This window comes from Oryzias latipes, chromosome 19 (assembly GCF_002234675.1).
Source record: "Oryzias latipes chromosome 19, ASM223467v1".
NCBI lineage: Eukaryota > Metazoa > Chordata > Actinopteri > Beloniformes > Adrianichthyidae > Oryzias > Oryzias latipes.
In genome coordinates, this window is record NC_019877.2 from 13,193,089 (window position 1) to 13,217,086 (window position 23,998).

At 40.0% G+C, this 23,998-nt stretch overlaps 2 protein-coding genes across 5 annotated transcripts in view; one reads left to right on the forward strand and one right to left on the reverse strand.

Annotated features, from left to right (window-relative positions):
• Positions 1-6,867, reverse strand: socs3 (suppressor of cytokine signaling 3). Of its 3 annotated transcripts, none has more exons than XM_023949086.1 (3): positions 6,769-6,867; positions 2,475-2,820; positions 1-2,404 (listed from the first exon to the last, which is right to left on the reverse strand). In XM_023949086.1, exons 2-3 carry the CDS (start codon positions 2,601-2,603, stop codon positions 1,844-1,846), a joined length of 690 nt encoding a protein of 229 aa, XP_023804854.1. In that variant the 5' UTR covers positions 2,604-2,820; positions 6,769-6,867; the 3' UTR covers positions 1-1,843. The 3 variants fall into 3 exon arrangements, with proteins under 3 accessions (XP_023804854.1, XP_023804853.1, NP_001265742.1); XM_023949085.1 differs by lacking the exon at positions 6,769-6,867 and adding an exon at positions 3,613-3,871; NM_001278813.1 differs by lacking the exon at positions 6,769-6,867 and having other exon boundaries at positions 1,497-2,404; positions 2,541-2,828.
• The window catches only part of pgs1 (phosphatidylglycerophosphate synthase 1), a 22,007-nt gene continuing 4,278 nt past the window's right edge, over positions 6,270-23,998 (forward strand). The window contains exons 1-8 of one of the 2 annotated variants that reach the window (XM_011488310.3): positions 6,270-6,424; positions 12,216-12,426; positions 12,769-12,846; positions 16,770-16,869; positions 16,983-17,172; positions 18,408-18,586; positions 22,618-22,820; positions 22,906-23,197. In XM_011488310.3, the coding sequence (XP_011486612.1) occupies positions 6,309-6,424; positions 12,216-12,426; positions 12,769-12,846; positions 16,770-16,869; positions 16,983-17,172; positions 18,408-18,586; positions 22,618-22,820; positions 22,906-23,197 (1,369 nt within the window). In that variant the 5' untranslated portion in view covers positions 6,270-6,308. The remainder of the gene's footprint in view (positions 6,425-12,215; positions 12,427-12,768; positions 12,847-16,769; positions 16,870-16,982; positions 17,173-18,407; positions 18,587-22,617; positions 22,821-22,905; positions 23,198-23,998) is intronic. The other variant, XM_004080470.3, reaches the window with a different exon arrangement.

Sequence of the window (23,998 nt, forward strand, 5' to 3'; positions counted from 1 at the left end):
TAATGTTTTGTCATTTCAGATGTTACAGTTTGTGTTTTTTTTTTCTTTTTTGTTGTTGCCAGACTAGTGGCCAGCGTTTATAGCAAGAGTCTTTATAAAAGACAAATGATTTATCTACACATGGTCCACTGCTGCAGCACATGTAAGTATATAAAAAAAAAACTACTTTGAAGAGTTAAAACCCAGATCTGTCCTGTGATTTAATGCGCCTGCTTAAAAAAAAAGGTTAAAAAACAATAAAAAGGCACAGAAAATGTTCTTCTTTCTGGATCTAAGGTAGGTTGAGAGGAGGGCAAATAGAAAAGACTAAACTTTTAGGACACATTTGGGTTAATAATTTACCATATAACTTTTCTGAGGGGGGGGAATTTTGGCCTTTTTTTTGTCATGCAGCCAATATTTGTCTATTTCTCTGGGGGGAAAAAAATCTAAACATTTAGGTCAGATTTGGATTCTTTGGGGAACTTTTGTGCCTTTTTTCTTTCATGGAGGCAAAACCAACACTTGTCTCCTTCTCAGAGAAAAACAAGACCAAAACAAATGGGGTCAAAAGCAAGCCCACATTTTTCTACAAAGCTCAGCTGGAAGAGTGAGAACAAAGACATGAGCGAAGAAAAAGCTGTACACCTGAGAAAGCCTAAGAGGCACAATTGAGACTAAACGGAGACTTTTCTTTCATCGCGTTTTGTTTACAGGAGCAGCGTCCCCGTTGAACTCTTATCCTCAATCCCATCAGTGTTTTTGTTAGGCTGTATACCGGTATGTCTCCTCCCCTTCTCCACCACCCTGCTTCTCCATCCTCTTCAATTTCCCTTTTCTAATCTCTTTCCCGCTTGCCATTCTCCTCCTTCTCCTTCTTCTCCTTCTTACCCCCTAAGCCAACTCTCTCGTATCTCTGGGATCGTTGTCAATTCCCAGTGAGCTTTACGGTGTCGCTGACATTTTTCCACCCAGTCAGGACAAAAATAAAGTTCTGCTTCTTTGTTTAGTCCCACCCAAAGCTTTTATGCCAGTAACAAGCTTTTGTCTCGGCGACAGTAGTCTGTTTTCTGTCAAAGCATCAAAAATAAGGATTATTGGTAAAAAAGGGAACAAAATAAAAGCGGAAAAGGAGAAAAATGCTTGGTAATAATGTTTTTTTTTTTTGTCTCACTCTTACAAAACCTTCATAAATAACCTGTACCTGCATGTTTGAGTGTGATTAGTGCGCATGGTACTTCCCACAAATGTGGCAACATTTGTAAGAAACAACAATGGAAGTTTGTGCCCTCACCACAACACTAAAACATTCATCCCCAAACAAATAATGTGGGTCGTGTTCCATATTTAGGATTTTTCTTTTTGCCCCCTCCATCTCCTTTGACTCCTCTTTGATTCACCTCCCTCTCAGCATCTTTTCTCTTGGACGCGTTGCGAATATTACAGAGGCAAGGTCTTTTGAACCTGCGAAACCCGCTGGGATCTGGCGGTGAATCGACTTTGCGGTTTACATCGACCAATCGGGGTTAATCTTCTACGAGGCATTGCTCTGCGTCTGAGCGAGACAAACGATGGCCTTCTGGCCTTCATCTGCCACTCGTGTTCGTTTTTCCAAAGGCAGAACTGAAGAGAGACCAACCAGTTACCCAAATCGCACTCCTTCTCCACGACTCTAGGTAGAAAGTTTATGCCGTTCATTACAAAGATCTGCCATTGGCTGAATCTGGCCACTAAGAAAAACTGGCCTTACTTTAGTATCTCAGGCTCAGTTTGGTCAGTCAGTAATGGCGCCGAAATTCTACTGAATGTTGGCGGCGGCTGTTCTGTGCTGTCTGTCAGACATTTCATCCGTAGTTCCTGTCAGTCAAATTGGAGCATCGTACGCCTTTAGGAAGTCTCTGAGCGTGCTGGGGATGTCCTCAGTCCCTGTCCCCACCAGGCCTCTGTCGTTTAGCGTCCTCCTGCACATGTGCTGCAGAGTCGACAGAGAGGTGCAGAGGGGGCGATGTAACTCCAGCGGGATCTTCTCTCCCGCAGTGTGAATCAAATACACGTTTTGTCCCCTCTTCTTTGTCACCGTCTCCTCCGAAGCGCCTCCACTCGCCTCGTCTCGGGGACCTCCAGCGTCCGTCCCTTTCCCCATGAAATGTGCAATGAGTTTCAGCACGCAGTCAAAGCGCGGGATCCTTTGGGTGCTCTGAGGGTCCGGTTGAAGGAAGAAGCCGCCCTCGCTGCTGTGAATGCGCAGGTTCCTTGTTCCCAGGGTGGTCTTCACAGACAGCGTGAAGAAGTAGTGATGATCCGACGAGTCCCGGATCAGGAAGGTTCCAGGGGGTTCCGACCGCAACAGCGAGCTGGCTTCTCGGCCCCCAAGAGCCCCCCAGTAAAAGCCACTCTCCTGAAGCTTATGGAAAGCACACATCACCTGTAACGAGTATAAAGCGTGATTGTTTTGATTTGCAGAAACATCTCAGAAAACGCCAGACAAGACTCACCTGTTTGTAGTGTTCATGTGAGCCGAAGGGCTTGAAGTGATGGGGGGTAAGGTTTGACCCCTGAACCTTGTCCTCCGAAGCGGAGGCGGCGCTCATAGTGAGAAGGTCGCGTCCACTGAGAGCTACCATGGCGCCATTGCCCCCTGCCTCCGCCAAACGGTCGAGAGGCAGGGGGCCGGGAGCGGGCGCTTCGGGGTGGGCAGGAGGCGGGGATCTTGAAGCAGAGGGAGAAGAGACTGGGAGGGGAGCGGGCGAGAGCGTGGGGGTCACGCACCGGGTCCAGGGCCCCGGGGAGGGGGAGTTTGATGCATCCAGAGAGGGGCTGTGAGAGAACACCTAAACCCAGCTGCAGGAGAGGAAGAAGAAGAAGGGATGGAGCACTAATTTAGTACCTTTTTTTAGCCAAAAGACATGAAAAGAATATCACTGAAAACGTATCCTCCTTAAGCAGTGGCACGAACAAATGACCACTTTGCCACTGTGGCGCTCTCAGTTTACCCCTCTACAATGCACTTATCACGACTGAGACAAATGCAGATGGCAGGACTGGGCAACCAGCTGCAGGTTATATTTAGTTCAGATGAATCCTCTGCTTGCTTGTTTGCTGAATCTGCTGCTCTTGTCGTGCAGCCAAGACAGCAACTGGATCCTGATTGCTTTCAATTGTCTTCGATCGGTGAGCCGCAACAAGGGATTTCTGAATCAGGGTCATTGTTAAAAAAATAAAAATAAATAATACTAATTTTTTTAAACAATGACGCTGCAATTTAAAATAAAAAAAGATATATTATATTTTTAATTAATTAATCATGCATATATTTTCTCAAAACGTGTTCGGTTCCATGCGCGCGTGATAGGATCCTGTCGTGCCAGGAATCCCTTGCACGCGGGCTACGGGAATTTAAGCCTGCCTCGCGGGACGGTGCAGGGCAGCCTGTGGGAGCAGGAGGCGCCATAACGGTTCACATTCACCGCCGGTGGACAACTCAACACCCCGAAATAAAGCCAAACAATCTCGAAATGACGTCTTCTGCTCTCTTTCAGCCCAAAACCTTACCGGACAGCATCTAACGTCAAACAAGTCGGACATTTTTTTTCCAGGCTCCCTCTCCTCCTTGGAGGTCTTTCCCTAACTTACCGTCCGGATTCGTTCAGCGCCGTACCGCAGCCCCTCGTCGCCGCAGAAGAAAGGCGAACTACCCGAAAGTAGTGCTAGCTGAGTGATTAAGTCAGGCATTAAAATCCAAAAGAAAAAAATAAGAGTATCCAAAAAGTCTGTGGGGTTCTTTTTTCCGAGCGGAGGAATGTGGCAGCAGCAGTGATATCTGCCGGACACCCTCCGGTTCTCTGTGTGTGTGTATGTATGTGTGTGTGTGTGTTGGAAGGTTACTGGAGGCAGTTCAGTGAGTGAAGCCTCGATGTTCGTAAGGCTCCGCCCCCCTCCGTTCAGAGGTGCTTCCAGTAAACGCACGCACGCTCGTGCCCGTGCACTCGTGCCCGCGCTCCGCAGTGGCAGATTGCCAATAAATAATAAGCGTGACCTTTGCCTCGCCGTTTCCTGGTACTGGCGGGTTCCCTTCTCGACAAGGTGAAAAAGTTAAAAGCTCCGGGCACGGCGCAATAAAAGAATATATCATTTTATTACCGTTTTAATGCAACACAATCACACACTGCCTCCTGGACACTCACAATGTGATGCCCTTTGATTATTTATGCCACATTTAAAGCAAACATTATTGAGCTAGGAGCTTCTTCTGTCTCTTTTATCTTGTTATTCAAATAATACAAGAAGAGAAAAAACAATTTCAGGGAAAGAAATGACGTAAAATGCTTAACTTATCCTTTTTTTCTTTTTATTGCAAAAGTTATGTTGAAGCTTTTAATTAACTAAAATCTTTGGAACAAGTTGTCTATTTAAGACCACTAAAAGTATACAAATTATACACTGAAAATGGGGCTGTACACTTGAAATTTACTTTTCTTATAGTATCTCTATATTATAAACTTAAAATGTTCCAATTTATTCGAAAGAAGTATTCAGGAAGTCTGCTTCCTAAGCTACATGTACATGATCTGTAGTATACTTTGTATACTTATACTCAAGTGTACCTAATATAAATAACTTCAGGTGTAGTACTTTTTGTTAAGGGAGCACATCAGTTCATGTTTCTTTATTGTAATATAGACTAGGATTTTCTCAATATTTTGAGGTCAGATACAAATAATTTTGTTAGAATACTTTTTAATAACAAAAGAAAAATCCATGAACAAAATGAACTTTTTAGGTTTCGAAAACAGATTTCCTTATTAATCGATGTGTGTGACGGAGGGGTTATATGATCAACAAAGACATGCACTCAACATATTTTCTTTATTTTTCTTTATTTACCAGCATCATTATATCACCCTTTTCCACCAACTTTTAAAAAATGATTTATTTGCACCACAAATTCACAAATGATTAACATCTAGAAGTCAACAAGCCAGTAAATGTGTGAAGATAAGATCCTGTCAAGGAACATCCCAACCACTGTCAGCAGCACTGTTAAGCAACAAAAAGTTACAACTTTTCAGCAAAGTAAGAGTTCAAATCAGCAGGAAAAAGTGGTTGTGTTCATGATTTCTGTATTGTGTAACAAAAACACGAAAGAAGTAAGTATTCTGCATGCACAAGACAAATAGCAAGTGTGTGCCTAAATTGGTTGGTTTTTGTTCAATTCCCGAAATTTCTTTCGTCCGTTTCTTTAATTTAGGTGTATATGTAAATATTTGAAGAAGCCTATAAGATAACAATATTTCCAACACTATTTTTTTAAACTATTATTAAAAATCTGCATTGGAGAAGCTATGGTACACAGGAGAAAAAACGTGTCTTACTGATCCAAACTTTGAATCAAAAATTGCTCATACTATGGACATATTTCTGCTTGTTTTGCAATCCCAGTTCCAAATTTCTAGTTTTTCTTCATTTGGCTTTACAAACAAATCATAAAAAAGCTAACACGATAAATACAATCAGTTAAAAAGCTTGCTGTGAAAATTGCTGACACGCTATAAGAAATTTCTTGTGTCTTTTAAGCAAAGACCTTTGCAGCATGCTTACCTATCAGCCTTAACAACAGCTAAAATAATTAAAAATGTTTTGTCATGGAAGCGATTGCACATATTTTCATTTACTAAAATTAGTCTTTAATTTTTATTAAATTTAAAGTTAAGATACCACTAGATGTCACACATTTGAGTGTTCTCCAAGTTTTACCCATCTCTAGCGGTAGCAGCTGGAGTCACAGCCACACTTTTCTTTTCTTTTTTTAACCCCCTGAGAGTCAAAACAGTCTTTGGTATGACCTGGCCCTAAAACCCAAGGGTGGACACCACCATTGGACCACCCCACTGTTTAATAGTTTAATATTCTAAAATTACTTATTTACATTTACAATTACTGCATCATCTCAACGAAGTGTGTACTGATTTTTATACAATACAAAATATGAAAAGGATAAAAAAAATACACTTTACTAACAAAAAGTAATGCTTGGTTAATGATAGATTCAATGAGATCAGCTGTTTTCCTGAAGCCAACTCAAGGCAATTCTGGCAGATCTTTTTGTTGTGTTTAAATTTGAGATTGTTGCTTAATGATTGGACAGAGGTCAAGTGGGCGGAAATGTTTTATTATAATTTAGATAAATGTGTTTATATGTTTTATTTTTAATCTTCAATCCCATTCTTAATATTATCATTGTTGATGTGAACACTGCCTTCTTAATTCTGTGTCTTTGTTAACGGAACGTGATGTCAATAAAGATGTTCAAATAAAGCAGCGCGACAGTTATGGCGGCTCCCATGTCCTGGAGGAGGCTGGTACTCTCCGTCTATTCTCCGGCTATGGCCGGAGCTTTTGCCCGCGTGTCCGACCGGCTGTTCCGCGTAAGGGACAGACGAAGAGGGTAAGAGGCGCACAACTCAAACTCGGACAAAAGCTTTTTTGTCACGTCCTGTCGGTCATAGCACCATTCAGCTAATGCTGGTGTTGTGTCCATTATCGGACACACTTCTAGAAAAACCACTGCAGATTTGACCGATGGAAATAAAACGTAGAGACCCTCGCTTGACCTGCTTTAATGTTAACTTACAGGTCGTTTGAGAGTATTTGTACCTCACCAGACTTTGCAAACAGTGCTAAAATTCATTAAAAGTTCCTAAGTTTCGTTTTGGAACACTTAGTTTCTGTCATAACCCGTAAACTCTCGCGGGATTATCCCCCTCCCCTTACTGTGAGCCCACCACTAACCTGGGGGGTCAGCTGTCCACACGATAAGGCGTCTTCGAGAGCTACAGTAGTTCAAAACTCCTTTTGTTTTCTGCTGTTTCTCTCCTCTGCTCAGACCGGACCTTCAGTGTTGATTAAGCAGGAAAAGGCTGCTTAGTTTCCGTTAAATCAATGGAATGTTTTTTGGATGCAGATTTCCATGGCGGAACTAAGTTGGGTGAAATGAAGTTTGGCCATTCCCAGCATCACTACTATTGTATAGTGTACATCTTCAGTTGTGCTTAATTAAGCAAAGCTGAAAGAACTGGTTGCTTGACTATTATATTTATTCTATTCTATTATATTTTGGACTATAAAAAAAGTAAAGGAGAGTTTCTATTTTAATTCAGGATTGTCTGTATCTTTTAATGAAGAGAATGATAATTCAGACTCTGCTCTTATCTGCTCTTCTACATTTAGTAACATCATTCTTGCAAACACGCACTCACCTGAACACACCTTTGTGCTCACATCAGCACAAACGCGCGTGTAGAAATGGCTGATGGATTTAAAAAAAGAAAATCTATGTATTTGTGTGCACTGTATATATAGTTTTCTGTCTGGATAAGTGTGTGCCTGTTTGTTTTTTAATTGGGTATTTGAGTGTTTAGTTATGTGTGATTGTGCACAGAAAAGTACTGAGCCTGGGAACTGACATGGGTAAAATAATAAATATTCCATTCCCACATAATAATATTACGTTCCCTTGAAATAATTAATTTGTGCGAACAAAATGATTATTCACGTGATCAGTCATTCATAAACACAGATATTAGCGATACTTGGATTTACAGCAGATACCTTCATTTCTGTCTGTGTGTGTCTAATTACACTGCATGGAAGACACTGAGGGTGTTTAGAGATCAGATTAATTTATTTTAAAAAGCTCTACAAAAGCATCGGTAACCATGTCTCCATGTCTGAGTTCATTCACATCCCGGTACGGCCTCCGTCCTGCCGCAAAAAGCCGCTTTCCGGCGCTACGTCTGTATCTCTGTGACCCAAACTTGTTCAAGAGGGGGAAAATAAAAACAAGAATGATCCTTATTATTGTCTAGATGAAAATAAGAATAATAAAATATTTAGGATACCCTAGCTTGTTGCTTCGCCATACCGCAGTGATTCTCCGGACATAAACTTGCTCGAGCTATGTGCTAAGAGCTGTGGCCCGCCGCGGAGCTCTGTTGCTTGTCATGCCGGCATTCGGGCAGCTGGCTGGCCGGTAGACAGACAGCAGCTGATATTGTAGTTTAGGGTCGAATAGGAATAATATAGGCCTGCACAATATACCGCAAATTTATCGTTATCGCAATATCAAGTAGTGCAATATCCATATCGCAAAAATCGCAATAAATAGTTACCTTAAATGTGCTAAAACAATCCTATAGCAGCTTGAAGCATTTAATGGATCAAATAAATCCATTTATGCATTTGACCAATTGGATGGACCTTTTCCGATGTTGACCAATCAGATGAGCCCTTTTATGTTACATGTTTGCCTCCTACGTCAACAAGGGTCATTTGGAGTATCATTTTTTTAAACCGTTGCAATGAGATGGTAATGATGTTTTTGATTGTTTTGCTATTTGTTCATATACCGCAAATTATATCGTTATCGCAATATTGATCACTATTATCGCATATCGCAAGTTTTGCTCATATCGTGCAGCCCTAGAATAATAACATTCAGGACTTGTCTTTTATTAACATACTCGTTAGCAGTCGCTTAACATCCGAAGGCTACATGCTACGTATCCCATCATGCATCACACATATCCCATAATGTATCTCAACCAATCAATATGCCCCTCTAACTGTGGTGCATTCAATGACAACAGGATAAATGTATATCAGAATATTATTCCGTTCCCACGCATAAATTATTCCGTGGGAACGAAATGTTATTTTGTGGGAACGCTTTATTTATTTATTTATTTATTTATTTATTTATTTATTTATTTATTTATTTTACCCATGTCAGATCCTGGGCTCCGTAGAATAAACAGTCTTTATGTTAACAGTTTTTTCTGATGTTGATGATGTTAATTTTCAAGCAGGTTTTGTTGACTATTTTAATCCTTTCTTTCATTCTATGTTTGTTTTTCTCCTCTCCTGTTTTCTTAACTTTCTCCACGTTTTTTGTCTAGTCTAGAAATAAAATCAAACCACCAAGAAACCTAATTGTAAAAATAAAAATAAAATTCTGATTTAAATACAAAAAGATTTTATCTTGATTTATAGTTGGTTTGCCCAAAATAGAAAAAATAAATTCTGTCCACACTAAAGCTTGTGTCCATTTTCTTAGCTGCTGATCGGGACAAAAAATAATTATTCTAAACCTATTTTGGTCTCTCAACGGGACACTTGAGCTCATGTGCCTTGTATTTATCCAAAGTTAAATAGATTGGTACAAAATCTGTTTAACTTTGGATAAATACAAGGCAAATGAGCTAAATTGTCCTGTTGATGCAATGAAGCAAGAAATCCTTTTTTCCCCCTCACCAAAAATAAAATGAAACCCCATAATCCAAAAGTTAACTAAATTCGCTTGATGGAGCAAACTTTTTCACTTTAGCTGCTTTAAATTGCTGTCATATGACGGGAGCCAGGAAACCTAGAGGCTGTCACTATGTTAACTGTCACAGTGCAGTTGAACATTAAAGACCTTTTGACAATGTTTGTATACTGCAAAGAAAATAAAAGTGTTGAGCTTTAGTGGGTTTTTTTCTATAACAGGTTCCAGTTGTGTGATTTCGTACATAAAAACGTTTAAAACTTGAGAATTTGTATTGGACAACAATTTGTTGACCATGCCTTTTACGCACTGACTCTAAAGAGAGTAGCTGCCCTAAATATATAAATACAAGTGTTCCCGATCACTATACCGATCCTGGTGGGTGAGCTGGCAGGACGGGGATCCAGCCTGCTCGGGTCTCCTGAACTTCATGATATTTTTCTTTTTTTCATAGAGGTAATTGATAAAAAAAAAAGGTCCCCCGATTTTATTCTTGTTTTTATTTAACCCCTCTCTGGTTAATGCGGGACAGTAAGCCTGAGTGAACACAAATGCAGAATACATTAGGGACTTTAACTTTGTTTAATTTAAAAAAAAAAAAAAGTGTCTAAGAACGAAACCCAGGCTTGGACGCACTTAAAATAATGTGCAGGCATTGCAGCGATGTGCCATCTTCTCTGCTCTCACACCTGAGCTTGTGCACGCTGGACGGGGCAGATCGGAGAGCTTGTGCATTCACTCTTGAGCCGCTGTGACATCACAATAGCTCATTCATTCAAATTGAGCGTCTTTGCCACAGTTCGACAGCTATTTAGAAGGAGGAATACTCAGAAATGCAAAAATGAAATGATTTCTTATGACATTTGTTCTCTTTCATAAGAAAAATGCCACACATACAAGTCAAAAAGTCAAAAAAGTCCATTTGAAATGTAAATGTGTCAGGTTTATCTTAATACTCATTGAATGAAGGGAATTTTTACGTGTCAAAACAGCATTTTAGTAAAACATGTTCACAGATTTCTTAAATAAGTCCATTTATGTCCTTCAGCACATGCATGTCTATGCCACCAAAGACATTTTGCCTGCAGGCTACAGCCCCTTTTACTTTATGGTTATTGAGATAAAACTTATCTTCATATCTTATTGGTGGCGCCATAATATTTTATTTTGGTCATGTTTTGGTCTGCTTTATTACCAAAAACACTTCCTTCTAATCACTGCTATTAAAGTGATAACAGAGTTGCTAAAGTTAAATGGACACTCCTGTTTGGTTCTTGCATGACGGAATAATTACAATGCAATATTGTTTGTGACTGTGGCATGCTTCCAGCTCTTTTAATGGCAGTTTTGGAAAAACCTTGTCATACATGTTGAACTTGATGGTGCAGGTTGTCGCTAAGTTAGCTCGTTTTAAAGAAGTGCTTTTTGTTCCTTCTTCTTTTTCCCACTCAGATCTAGATTAACCTGAACTTTTTTGGGGGTTTACATCCTCATCAACTGCTATAACCAGACTTTGAAAGTGAAGCATCTTTCCTTGTATTTTAACAACCCAAGGTGTTCATAAATCTGTTAAAAGAATTGGATTCTGAGTTTTTTTTTTTTTTTTTTGATGGGTCAGCTTTTACTGACAGTTTTGAGCAGCAGGAATGACAGATGATGTTATTACATCGTATGTTTGAAATCAGGAGGGATCAAGTCATGCGCCAAAGTAAACAGCTCAACTATTCATGCAATTAAGCTGCTAAAGTCATGTGGCTCATGACTTTAAAACACTTTAAACTGGAATAATAAATTAGTTGATTTCCAGAGACTTGTATGATCATCTTGGTATGTTAGTAGTGTGTTTTCTTTTTAGATGTTTGTATTGTGTTTTTAATTAATTAATTAATTTTTGTCTTTTGGACTTAGATGTTAGTTTGTAGCCGATCCTGTTTCAACACTTAGATTAAATACACGTTTTTGAATAAACCAAAGTTTCACACACTTTTTTAGAGTTAAGAATCGGCTTCAGCTAAACGTCTTGCAGGATTATATGTCACTGCAGGCTGAGGCAACATTTGAAAATCTGCTTTTTAAGTCCTCTTTTGATGTTTGTCTAAAAACATGTACTCTGGTGGAATATACTCGTCTTTATAGAGGATACAAGGAAGTTTCCATCTTAAAAAAATGCTTTTACAACTTTGAGATGATATAAGTTTATGATTCTTATCAGCACTGACAGGAAAATGGAGTTAAAGAAGAACATCTAATAATCTGCTTTGGAAGGGTTTCAAGCATTATCTGAATCAAACTATAAAACGAAAAGGACTAAAATGTCTGTAGTTACTTTGAAGATGAAAAAGGGAAATTTTCCAATCAAGTTTTTGTCTTCAAATGGTTTTGGAGCTGTTAGTTCATATTCCTGAAATCACTAGATTTGACATTTTTACAAAGTACCTTCATAATTCTCTCTGATCTCAAAGATGGTGACCTGTAAACGGCGTGTACGGTATACTTGTGTAGCGCTTTTCTACCTTCCTTGAAGGCCCAAAGAGCTTTACAGTCCCAAACCAATTCACACACTAATGGCGCTCCGCTGCCGAACACTGGCACCAACTGGAGGCAAGGCGGGGTTCAGTGTCTTGCCCAAGGACATATGGGCGGGCAAGGTGGGAATCGAACTTGCAATATTTTTGATCAGAGGTCGACCACCCTACCACTGCACCACAGCCAACCTACGTCCTAAGCAACTAATAGAAGAACGATACAAATAATCCTGTTTTATATAATAAAACATTCCGTTATAAGACAGTCATTCCAGGTGTTGGAGAGGTACAGAGAGACTTTTCTAAAGCAAACTGACGACGCCATGTATTAATGTGCTGGAAAAACATTTGAACACAAATGGAAAGTTTCCCTCCGTTTTCTCCTGCAGGTCTTCAGTGCTGCTCCTGGCTCCTCTGCTCGCCGAGACAGACACGGCTCCACGCCGCGTTTCCAGGCCCTCCGGGTCAGCCGGAGCTCAGGGAACTGACGGCCTCTGCGCTCACTTTGGATGGATGGCAGAGCAAGCGCCTGCCTTCCGAGTCCCCGGGACCCACATCCAGATTCTGACCTCCCCTGACCAGTTCTACCAGGCCATGAAGGTCCGTGTCACTGACAGGTGCCAGTTGATCCTTTAAGTGTCTTTCACTGCTTTTTATCAATATAAATGTTGTGTTGTGATATTGAAGTAAAAGGAAAAACTCTTAGTTCTTTTCAAGTATTGAACCTTAAAATTTGAGATTCATTTTAAATGTAAAAATCAGAGTTTATTTGCATTTAAATGTTATTTAAGAAGCACCTGGGAGACACAGTTTACCGAAATCTATACCAAAGGTCACATGAAGTAGAAATCAAGTAAAATGTGAAAATGAGATTTCTGAACCTAATGCTCATCTCAGGTACTTTAAATATTTTTTGCCTTCCTTTTCCCCTCGTCCCCTTAGGCACACATCAAAACGGCGCAGAAGCGAGTGGTTATGGCATCGCTGTATTTAGGAACAGGTCGGATGGAGCAGGAACTGGTAAGAAAAGTTGCCTTTTTGGCAACTTTAAAGCGCTAACACCTCTAGTCCAGGGCAGGTGAGAACATTGTAATGAAATAACTGATCAAAAAAAAAAAAAAAATGAGTCACACTTTCCTGAGAAGACCACAGGGCAGTTTTTTGAGAACAAAAAATGTGTACGAAACCAAAAGCACAAAGACTGACCCTGAAATGAGAGGGTTTTATGGTTACAGAGAGGCCAGTGCTGGCATGTGACGACTTGCTGTTGCTAGTGCTTGGAAAGGCAAGTATAACAACATAAAACCAAAGCTAACCACAGTCTGGACCAGTGCTCATTCAGCTGTTTATTTCAGCTTTTTTTTCTCCTTATGAAACAAAGCAGCAGGAGATGATGAAAAGGACACACAAGCTTTGGGTTCTTTAAAGGCCCACTCCAATGAAAATTGTGTTTTTGGTGTTTTTAAGATGTTCTTGTGGGTTTTTTCTCATGACGGAGGACATATATTAAGTAAATTGAGCTTAAAATTGCATTTCTGACGATTTCTTTTTTCAATACGTTATCAATCAGGAGCAGAAGAAAACAAAAAGTAATTTGAAAAAAAGCTTCTTTGTGATGTAGAAAATACACATGGCGAGCCAAAATCTCCTTGCTCTACTCTAATCCGATGCATCCACTAGTAGTCGACTAGATCCATGTACGCCTTTGTTTTCCTCATCTCAGCTGGAATCTGGCTCAAAACTGTACGGCTGGATAGCTCCAATATTGCTAGCCAATTTTGTTGCATCTGTAATACTAGGTTGGGGTTGTGAGGGCCTGTGAGCTAGCGGGAGAGCGTGCAAATAGATGGGCGAAGGGTTTAGTTCCAAAGTGGTTGTGGACTCTGGTTCTCAACCACAGGTGCAATTCCAGTACCGTATTTTCTGCACTATAAGGCGCACCTATACACTTTAAATCTTTACAAAAACTACCGCGTAACTTGTATTCTGGAGCTCCTTATTTATAGATTAACTGATACGAAACAATTTTGAGAGGTACATGTTTTTTACATGCTGCAAACAATGTTGTGAGTGACAGGTATTGCACATTAACGTGGGTACACGTGTAGCGTGTTAGAAACAAGTTGTAGAATGACTGCGAACACAGTTTAGAGTCTGACTGATGGGATCATCTCCAACTCTTTTGTCTCGCTAAAGCACCTTATCGCTCGCCTCGATGTGCCTGAAAGACATAAATTAAAAAAAAATCCTATAATCCAGTGAGCCCTATAGTGGGGAAAAACATCAAGACAAATCCGTTTTCCGGACAAAACTGCATTTGCGTAACCGATGCTGCAGAAAAAGGCAGTAATCTCATAATTGAATCTACATGTTTAACTTGACTGCACGACGCCCACAGATTATTCTGTAACACTCATAAAACATAAAGAACATAAAAGGGACTTGGACAACACATCTATGATAAGGCTTCCCGTCAGTTTACAACATTTACAGTTTAAAGAATTAAAGCAACTTAGAAACACGAGTACAGTAAATAAAAGTAGGTAAACATCAATGTAAACCCCCCCCCCCCCAACACTTTCATATTAGTCATAAGTTTGCAAACACACTATGAGCTGTAGGAACATTCAGAACTGCAGAGCATATGAAGTGAGGTATAATAAAGATGGTTTTTCTCAGAATGAGGTGTAGTATCAGTAGAACAATTCATACCAGGATGTCAGTCACGCGTAGCAATGACTAAGGAAGCGTAGATCAAACTCGATGTTTCACTGGTTCCTGGAAAGCTTTAGTGAGTGACTTAAGCAGAGTTGGTATTAATGGCTGAAAGGAGAAAAAAAACCACCACAGTGGGAGAATTCACTTCATCTCACAAAGTTAGTCACTAACAAACGTTAGTTTTTTGTAAAAATATTATATTTTCTCGATTTAAATTTTTGGACTTGGATGATTTACTAGCAGCTCTTTTTTTTTTAGTCATGAAATTTAGACTAAATTATGAAAAAAATCAATGACAGGATTTTTGGTTAAAAAAGAAAAACCCTTTTGCAAATAACTCAAACACTGAGATTTTCTTTGCGTTTTTTTTAACGATTTTTAATGATTCTGGCTGTTAAATGACATTGTTGTTCTCATGAATAAGTCCATCCCTGTTAGAATTCCTCCTGACATTTACAGCATCACATTTGATACCCAGTGGGCAGTTTACTCCAGATTAGACACATTTTCAAAAGAAAATAACAAGTTAAAGTGCTTTACTAGACATTATTGGATGGATTATACAATGATCTGTAAGTGAATGTTATAAAAGTAACTTAAAGCATTACAATATGAAACCAAAACTGTTAAATCCACGTTTCGATGAGTTTGGGGTAATGACTTCAGGCACAGAGAGAGAAGCCTGAAGTGAAGTTTGAACAGCTAAATCTTAGGTGACACAACTTCCTTGAAGGACTTGACATAGAATGATAAGAATGTTTTAGTTATGAGTCAGTTATGCAATGTTTAAGATGGGGGAAAACAGGGAAATAGTTGCTGTAATGGATCGATAAAACTTTATTAGTGTGCATGTTGAGGTAAGATCATTTTAGGATTTTCAGAATATTAATTAAGACCAGTCAAAGTTTTATTTAGCTTCTAGGATGTAAAACTTTCATATCTGCAGGATTTTTCCGTTGGTCACTGGCAGCTTTTTGGCTCATCCTCAGTCAAAATTCAACTTTTGTGTTTGGATCATTTAGAGGTCGATGTTTGGAGGTCGACCTAGAAAACTGCTGCTTTTTACCCATTAACAAAACTGTTATCATCCGAGAAGTATGAGGAATGAGAGGAACCGCAGAGCTTTTTATGGGAGAAGCTTTTACACATCTTAGCAGGGCTTTGCTTTCATAGAAGTGCATTGTGGGAGAAGTCGGGTGGTGGCGCTTTCGTGTCAGAGGGGATATAAATGACGGCTTTTCCTGATAAAAGACCTGCAGCGGTGCCCTCTGAACAGCTGCTGCCCTCTCCAGTGAGTCGGGCTTTCCCAGCTCTGGTAAACAAACAATAAAAAAATAAAATCTGTTTGAATTTGATTAATACTGCCATCAGTTATCCGGGATTCCTTTCTCAGAAAGTTTCAATGTGGAGCTGGAAAAAACATGCAAGCTGTGCTGTGTCACTGTGGGACCAGAAATAAAAAATAAAAAAGTAAAAAAAATGTATATATTCTTTTTCTTTTTTTTCTTTTTTCTATATATATATATATATACATATATATATATATATATATATATATATATATATATATATATATATATATATATATATATATATATATTTATATTTATATTTTTTGGATCCTGAAGATGAACTTCTGAAAACAATACAAAAGAAGGAATAAAAAAGCGTGAGATTAAAACTAAAATACTTAATTCAAAATAGAGGAAACCCTGAGGTGTTTGTCAGATTGCAGCAGTTTTTACAGTTCTAGCAGGACATTGTTCCACTGCGTTCTTCTTTTGTTTTACTTTCAAAGTGTTGTCATTTTCTTGGCCAGAGTTTCTGCACATTAGCCTGGAGATGATTAGAAATTCGCCTCGTGGATGGAACTGTTTACAAGAAATAAGCCCGTCCCCACTTCCCATCACCCATCTGTTTACTGTCTTCTGCTATCTTACAGCCCCTCACAACCCCAACCTAACATTACCTAACAGATCTGAGCCAGATGACAGCTCATGAAAACTTTTCCAAGCCACAAAGAAGGTCTTTTTTAAACTCCATTTTTTCGTCTGCTCCTGATTCACAATGATTTGAATAACGAAATACTCTGTTTTATCACACCCACATGTTTAAATGAACCGTTTAACATGGCTGTGAATGACACAAGTTCCTTTTTAGATAATTTTTAACTGTTTTGTATAAATCTGACAGTTTAACGAACAAAATGCTCTGTCTCTGTTTAGGTGGACTGCATAGAAGAAGCTCTGGAGCGCTCAAAGGAAAACGCTCACGCTCCTGGCCTAAAGGTCTCCATATTGCTGGACTACACCCGCGGGTCACGAGGTAGTCGCCTGTTTTTAATGAGCTGGTCTTCACTCATCTCCGTGCTTGCTCCTGGGTTTGCACGTGTGAAGAATCGACAATAAAGTTGACGTTTGACTTTTTTTGCTTTGCAGGTCAGATCAACTCCAGGACCATGCTGCTGCCTCTGCTGCAGCGCTTCACGTCGCAGATGCGGGTGTCTCTGTACCACACCCCCGACCTGAGAGGCCTGCTGAGGCTGCTGGTCCCAGAGCGCTTCAACGAGACCATCGGAGTCCAGCATATCAAAGTTTACCTCTTTGACGACAGCGTTATCATTAGTGGGTACGCAGAGTTCTGACTAGCTGTGTGTCACTGTGACAGAAAACCAAATAAAAAAATAAAGATAATTTTTTTGTTATCTGGTTGCTACTCCCCGAGGTCACAGATTTGAGCTGAAAAATAGTTATGATTACATCAATTTGAATTAAAATGTTTTTTTTCTTTTCGTGGAAGTAGAAATAATTACCTTGCAGAATAAAATCACATTATAAGACACATAAACCAAACACAAAAAGCAACATTTACTTTTCTGTTTAATTTAAAGGAAAAATAAATGTAAACTTAGATCAAATTTAAAGTGGAAATGAACTAAATCTGTCTGATGCTGAAATGAGGACGCAAGATTTTCAAACCGAAGTAATAAAGAGTCCGTCGTGAAAGCTGCAGGTTTGTGGCACAAATAAATACTCTGATTAAGCTCCATAGTCTTTTCGATCAGTTTATTCCAAAAGTAAAGCTATTGAGCTTGTAAAGTAAATTTCCGATAAACGACGTCTCCTAAGAATTCTCAGTCAGATTCCAGGTTGTTTACCAGAATCTATGCCTTCAGAGAAACGGCTTTGGATGTGCCTTAAATACAACAATCCGACGATGGAACATTTTCACATGATGCGATTCCTTTCCTTCTTGGCAACAAAAGTTATGACAAAACGGGGAAACAAATTTAGTTCGAGTTACCGGAAACAGAAGTCTAAGGTCATTAGTCATGTAGTCGAGAGCTGGTTGGTCAGCATAACTCCAGACTTGCATAGTTAAATGATTGTAGGTCAAAAATTAAAACAATTTGAATGTAATCCACTACAGAAGCCATTCTAAAAATATCTTTCTCTTTAGAGGCCTCAGGCTGCAGGTGGCGCAGTGGTTAGCGCACTTGCCTCACAGCAAGAAGGTCAGGTCCCGGCTGGGGGACCTGCAACAGAACATCAATGGGGGGGCCTTTCTGTGTGGAGTTTGCATGTTCTCCCCGTGCATGCGTGGGTTTTCTCCGGGGTCTCCGGATTCCTCCCACTGTCCAAAAACATGCTTCATAGGTTATTTGGCTACTCTAAATTGTCCCTAGGTGTGTGATTGTGGCCCTGCGACAGACTGGCGACCTGTCCAGGGTGTCCCCTGCCTTCACCCACAAGTGGCTGGGATAGGCTCCAGCAGCCCTGTGACCCCGAAAGGGACAAAACGGTAGAAATTGAATAAATAAATAAATAGAGGCCTCCATTTTCTCTGTATTTCCTCTTTTTCAGGGCCAATCTGAGCGACTCGTACTTCACCAACAGACAGGATCGGTACGTCCTGCTGGAGAACTGCAGCGAGGTGGCAGACTTCTTCTCCGATCTGGTGGAGGCCGTGGGGGACGTCTCCCTGCAGCTTCGGCCTGACGACTCGGTCACCACGCTGGAGGGCTTGGTCCACCCGTACAAAGGTAGAAACCCGATCCGCTCCCGAGCGCACACAGAGATGTTTGCTTGTTGTGACAGTGCACGGCTCCTGGAGCTCACCGACGGCATGCTGTCAGAGGCTGCCTGTCGTCGGGTGTTTCTTAATGGGCCTTGAAAGGTTAGACAGGCAGAGGGATGCTGGTCTGAGAGATGAGGATGGGGAGAGCTCTGCGGTTTGCTCAGCATGCAGCCGGATGCGAAGCTGTCAGGGTTGTGTGTACACACGGACTCACAGTCGTACAGTGTGTCTGTAACTGGAGCGCTGCCTAGCAGGATGTGAGCTAGAGGGATGAATGACATCATGTCTGCAGGACGGGGCCTGTGGAAACCAACGCCGGGAATAGAAAAGTGATGTTGCAGTGTTTCTGGAAGAAGTGGGACCTAATGCACACACAAACACACACAGACTGACAAGGGAGCAGGTTGAAACCTTGGAGCACACATCCCTGCTGGACGACTTTAGCTTCTAACCTGATTAAAACTAATAAACTGAGAAGGGAAAAGCATCTTCATATAAGAAACACACTGTCGCCTAAACTTACAGGGCTCTGCATAAATGAGTTCAACCTCTTTAAAAAGTGCTAATTTAATCAGTAGCTCAATAAACAAAAGAAGAATTTCCATACTTTCCACAAGGTTTAGTTGGATTGAACACTCTGTAACTCCATAACATGAAATTAAGGTTTAATGATCTAACTTGGATCAAATAATCTTCAGTTGTACTTAAATTGGTTGTAGCAAAAATGAATACACCTTGCAACAAAAACGACTACATCTAGTATTTTGTGTGAGCACCGTGAGTTTTAAGGATAGCACCAAGTCTTGTAGGCATGGAATGAAGAAGTTGGTGACATACTGCAACATCGATCTTTTTCCATTCTTCAAGAAGATCCTCTTTTGGAGCCTGGATGCTGGATGGAGAGTGATGCTCAGCACGTTCTGCAGAATTCCCCACAGGTGTTCGATCACCTTCAATCACCTTCCCCCTGTTCTTCTTCAGAAATGCACGAGCAGCTTTAGAAGTGTGTTTTGGATCGTCGTCGTGTTGAAGAAGTGCTCGACGACCAAGTGCATGAAGCGATGGCAGCTTCCTCTCCTTCAGTATCGAGCAGTACATTGAGTTCACGATAGCATCAATGAACTGCAGCTCCCCCACACCAGCAGCACTCATGCCGCCCCACATGAGGACACTGCCACCACCATGTTTCACTGAAGGCCCCAAGCATTTTTCTTTTAAATCCTCACATTTGTGACGCCATATAGTTTTCAAACCATTAGTTCCAGAAACGGTGATCTTTGCCTCATCACTCCAGAGTCCCAGTAGTCTTCATCTTCATTAGCATGGACCCTAGCAAATTCTAGGCGTGTTTTTTTTTAGGAGAGGTTCCCTTCATGGACGAGTGTGCGCTGTATGGTGTCACGGGAAACAATCATTCCTCTTTGGCTTTCTACTGCTGTAGCTTACTGCAGTGAAGCTGCATGGCGATTTCTTCAACCGTTCTCATCAGAAGACGCTCCTGTCCGGATGTTGGATTCCGTGGAGATGGTCGCACTTCAATCTTTCTGCAATTTTTGCATCACTTTTGCTATAGTTTTTTGACTGACATGTAAACCTTTACTGATTTTCTTGTAGCCCTCACCTTTTTTTTGAGCAAAGAAATGATTTCCTTTCTCAGATTTTGTGACATTTTGTTTTTTCCATGGGGAGCCATTGCTGACAGCATGAAATGGGACGGGCGTGTCTTTGTTCAGAAATGCCCTTTTCTAGTCACCTGTGTGCTGGACACCTTGTAACCCTTGTGCTATCCTAGGCACTTTAACGTTGGGAGTTGGGTCATCCAGACCCACTAGACAGTGCTCTGAACCTTTTTTCTTCAATGATTTGTGATCTTCACTGGTTTCCTTTGTCATGGTAGGGAGAACACGTCAATGTAAGGGTGGGGTCATTTAAGATAGCACAAGGGTTAAATGAATCATCAGACTCGCCAGTGGTTGAATGCCTGATGATTAGAATTTTGTAGTCTTAAGTTTGGCCTTTCTCCTAAGACAGTGACGGCTGTACTCATTTTGAATAAATTTGATGGGAAAATCACTTTTTTGTGTGTACAAATGGACATATCTTTTTTGCAATCAATGGCCCACCTCTGTAGGTGTATTGTGTAGTATTTCACTGCAGGACACTAAAGGTTTTCTAACAAATGTAGTGGGGGGGAGGGGGGGTTATTTATGCTGAGCATTGTATTTAGCTGATGTGACTTTTGTTTCATCATTATATGGAGATGTATGCTATATAACAGTATAATTGAGCTGCTACAACAGGTATTTAAATGCACACCAACAGGTGATGGTTTTCTTTGCCAACTCAACTAATTCCTGTAAACGTCTGCAGTCTGGATCTGCAGAACGATTTTCTTGTTAAAGACATTCCTCTCCACTGCCTCCTCGAGCGTCCTCAATGCAGAGACTTTTTTCTGTTTTGCACCCTGAGAGGAACTGTGTATATTGAATTTAAACTGTTAATATAAAACAATTAAAAAAACAAAAGTTCTCGATAAAACCCTTGGATGCAGCTTGTTCAAACTCCCCTGAACGCCTTTTAACCAGGAAAGAAGGAAAGAATGAAATTGGACCTTCATTTGTATCAGAATGAATTTTAGTTTGACCCCTCAGGTCCTCTGGTGTAGGTCTGATGTGGTCTCCAAAGTCGGAACAGAAACACGCAATTTCATTTTTGTTTTTGTAGAATGTGTGTTGGGGAGATTTTATCATGGTTATTATTGTTATTGATAATTTATCTATTTTATGTAAAGCGTTTTGATGTGTTCAGTAACAGGAAAAGGGCTCTGTAAATAAAATTTAATTTGAATTTTAATTATGAATTAAAATATGGCTTTGGTACTTTTTCTTTTTATTTTAAATATATATATATATATTTTTTTCATTGCTATTTTGCAAGAATTTCATGCCTTTAATGTGTGGTATTTTTTTTACATCAGTTGTGTTAAGATATATTTACACCACACTTTCATCACCTGTAGCTGTTTTAAAATGCGTTTCAAAGAATAATAAGTTCATTCAATAGCCAAATGCTGCTTTAATCATTTCTACAAAACTTTGCTCTTCTGGAAAACATTTGGAATTCATTCATCTTATTATTTTGATTTATATTAAATCTATAAGCAAAACGGTTCACAATAAACAGTCAATTTGGTTGAAAAATGTAAAAAAATATGCAGAGTTTGAAATAACTAAAATGTCTTAAGTTTGGTTTCGTAGTTTGTTTTTTATGGCTGATACAAAAAAGACTCGATATTAAAGTTTCAGTTCAGTTCAAAAATATTGATTTCAGATTTGTGAAAATGTGTGTAGAGCAGCAAAGTAAGACAAAGATATACAAACAGCAATTCTGAAAGGGAGTGAGAAGAAGATCAAATCTATACCTAATGTCATTAGTATTTCTAAACCTAGTACACCTTTAATGCAAACCTTTTCTAATATTTAAACAATGATTACGAGCACAACTAAAAAGTTTGATTTTTCAGTGACGAAGCCCATTGAGACGACTGCTGTTGTGATTTTGGGCTATATGAATAAAATGGAATTGAACTGAATTTGTCTAAAAGCAGCTTCATAGGCATGAATAGTTTAAACACTAAATTGTTTTGTTCTGACGTAACCGGAAAACAGTAGAAACGTAAGTACAATTGGCACCGAAGTCAAAGGAAAATGAGTCATGTTGTAAAGTCAGTCACACAAATAATTAAAACCTTTGTAATATAGAAGGAACTAGAAGAGTTGAAACTGAAAACTTTGGACCCAAATAAAAAACATTTTCTTCTATTAGACAATCGCACACGGATGGACAAACTACAAAAATCCCCACATACTAAGACTGAATGACTTATAAATCCATATCCCCAGAGTCACGAAAGAACCGATTCAGAACACGGTGACCCGGAGAGCCTGACCCGCTTCATCTGTGTTCGCTTTCCTCATGCTATGTCTTTGTTGCAAGCAGGCAACCGGCAGGCGTTCTCTGCGGCGGCGAGGAAGCGGATCATGGCGGTGGTGAACGCGGCCCGAGTGAGGCAGCAGCTGCTGCAGTCTGAGGACTCTGGGGGTTCAGGGGACGTAAGCGAAGGAGAGGAAGACACCTGGGTGTTCCCGCTGGTGCAGATGAAACCTCTGGGCATCCAGCTGGACGAGCAGGTCACGCAGGTGAAGGAGCTGCACGCCATTTCCCTTTTTTTTTTACCCGTCCAGTGACTAAAACGTCAGAGATTTCTTGTGTTTATGTCTCCAGCGGTTACTGATGAGCGCCTCCTCGGACTCTGCCGTGTTTCTGACGTCGGGCTACTTCAATCTGACCCGCACGTACATGCGGTTGGTGCTCGGCGCTGGGGCCAACTACCGCATCCTCACCGCCTCCCCAGAGGTCAACGGGTTCTTCGGGGCCAAGGGCGTGGCCGGCGCCATCCCTGCGGCGTACACACACATCGCCAGGCAGTTTTACCAGCAGGTGTGCCGGCTGGGTCAGCATGAGAGAGTGCACCTGCACGAGTACCGCAGACCACAGTGGACCTTCCACGCCAAAGGTTGGACTCACAAGAGCGCACAACATGGCAACACAAGTGCATGTAAATGGGAACACATTTTCCAAAATCGTCTTTTTTTTGGGGGTCTCTAGAAGAACAGGTATGACTAAAGAGCTCTTGATTCTCATCACAGTTTGGATAAAATGCAACATTATTTTTTCATTTTAGTATGATTTTCATCTATACTTCTTTTTCATTCAGAAATGACCTCACAGTTTAAGTAAAGAGCGCTAAAGACAATAAACTATAGTAAAGAATTCACCAAACATTTTAAAAGCATTTGTTTGTAAAATAATTTTTTTTTTTTTTTAACTTAACCAATTTAATTTTAGTATCAGATGAAATGATTTTTTTAAGTTATTTTTTCTTTTTTAAATCTACTATTTTACCTCATTTTAATTTCCTTTCATATTTTTTGTGTTTTGTTGTTTTTGGGCCCACATAAATGGATTTCCTTTACAGAGTAACTGATTTAGCTTTAGCTTATTTGGTTTCACAGCACATCTTAAATAGATACAACATTATTTAACAAAAGCTCTTAAAAAAAAAATAGATTAGTTTTTAAAATAACTAGTTTATCTGTTTGTGTTCTGTGCATCAAAAAATAATACTTATCCTGGGATTTCCTAAATGATGGTTTACAGTGACTAAAGTTAATTCTCTTCATTGTGGTCCCAAATGTTTGTTTTGCTGTTAAAAGATTTTTTTTTTTTGCATTAAAACCTAAACCTTCAGTGCAAAGGAAATTCTTCCTGGAGTCTTTGCATAGATTTTTGGGACAGAAATCTAAGGGGTTTCTGT

Bases quoted from the DNA above. Each gene is read 5' to 3' on its own strand.
- socs3 (XM_023949086.1), bottom strand. From the start codon at position 2,603: ATGGTAGCTCTCAGTGGACGCGACCTTCTCACTATGAGCGCCGCCTCC. The intron at 2,405-2,474 runs GTGAGTCTTGTC...TACTCGTTACAG, and splicing joins CACATGAACACTACAAACAG to GTGATGTGTGCTTTCCATAA.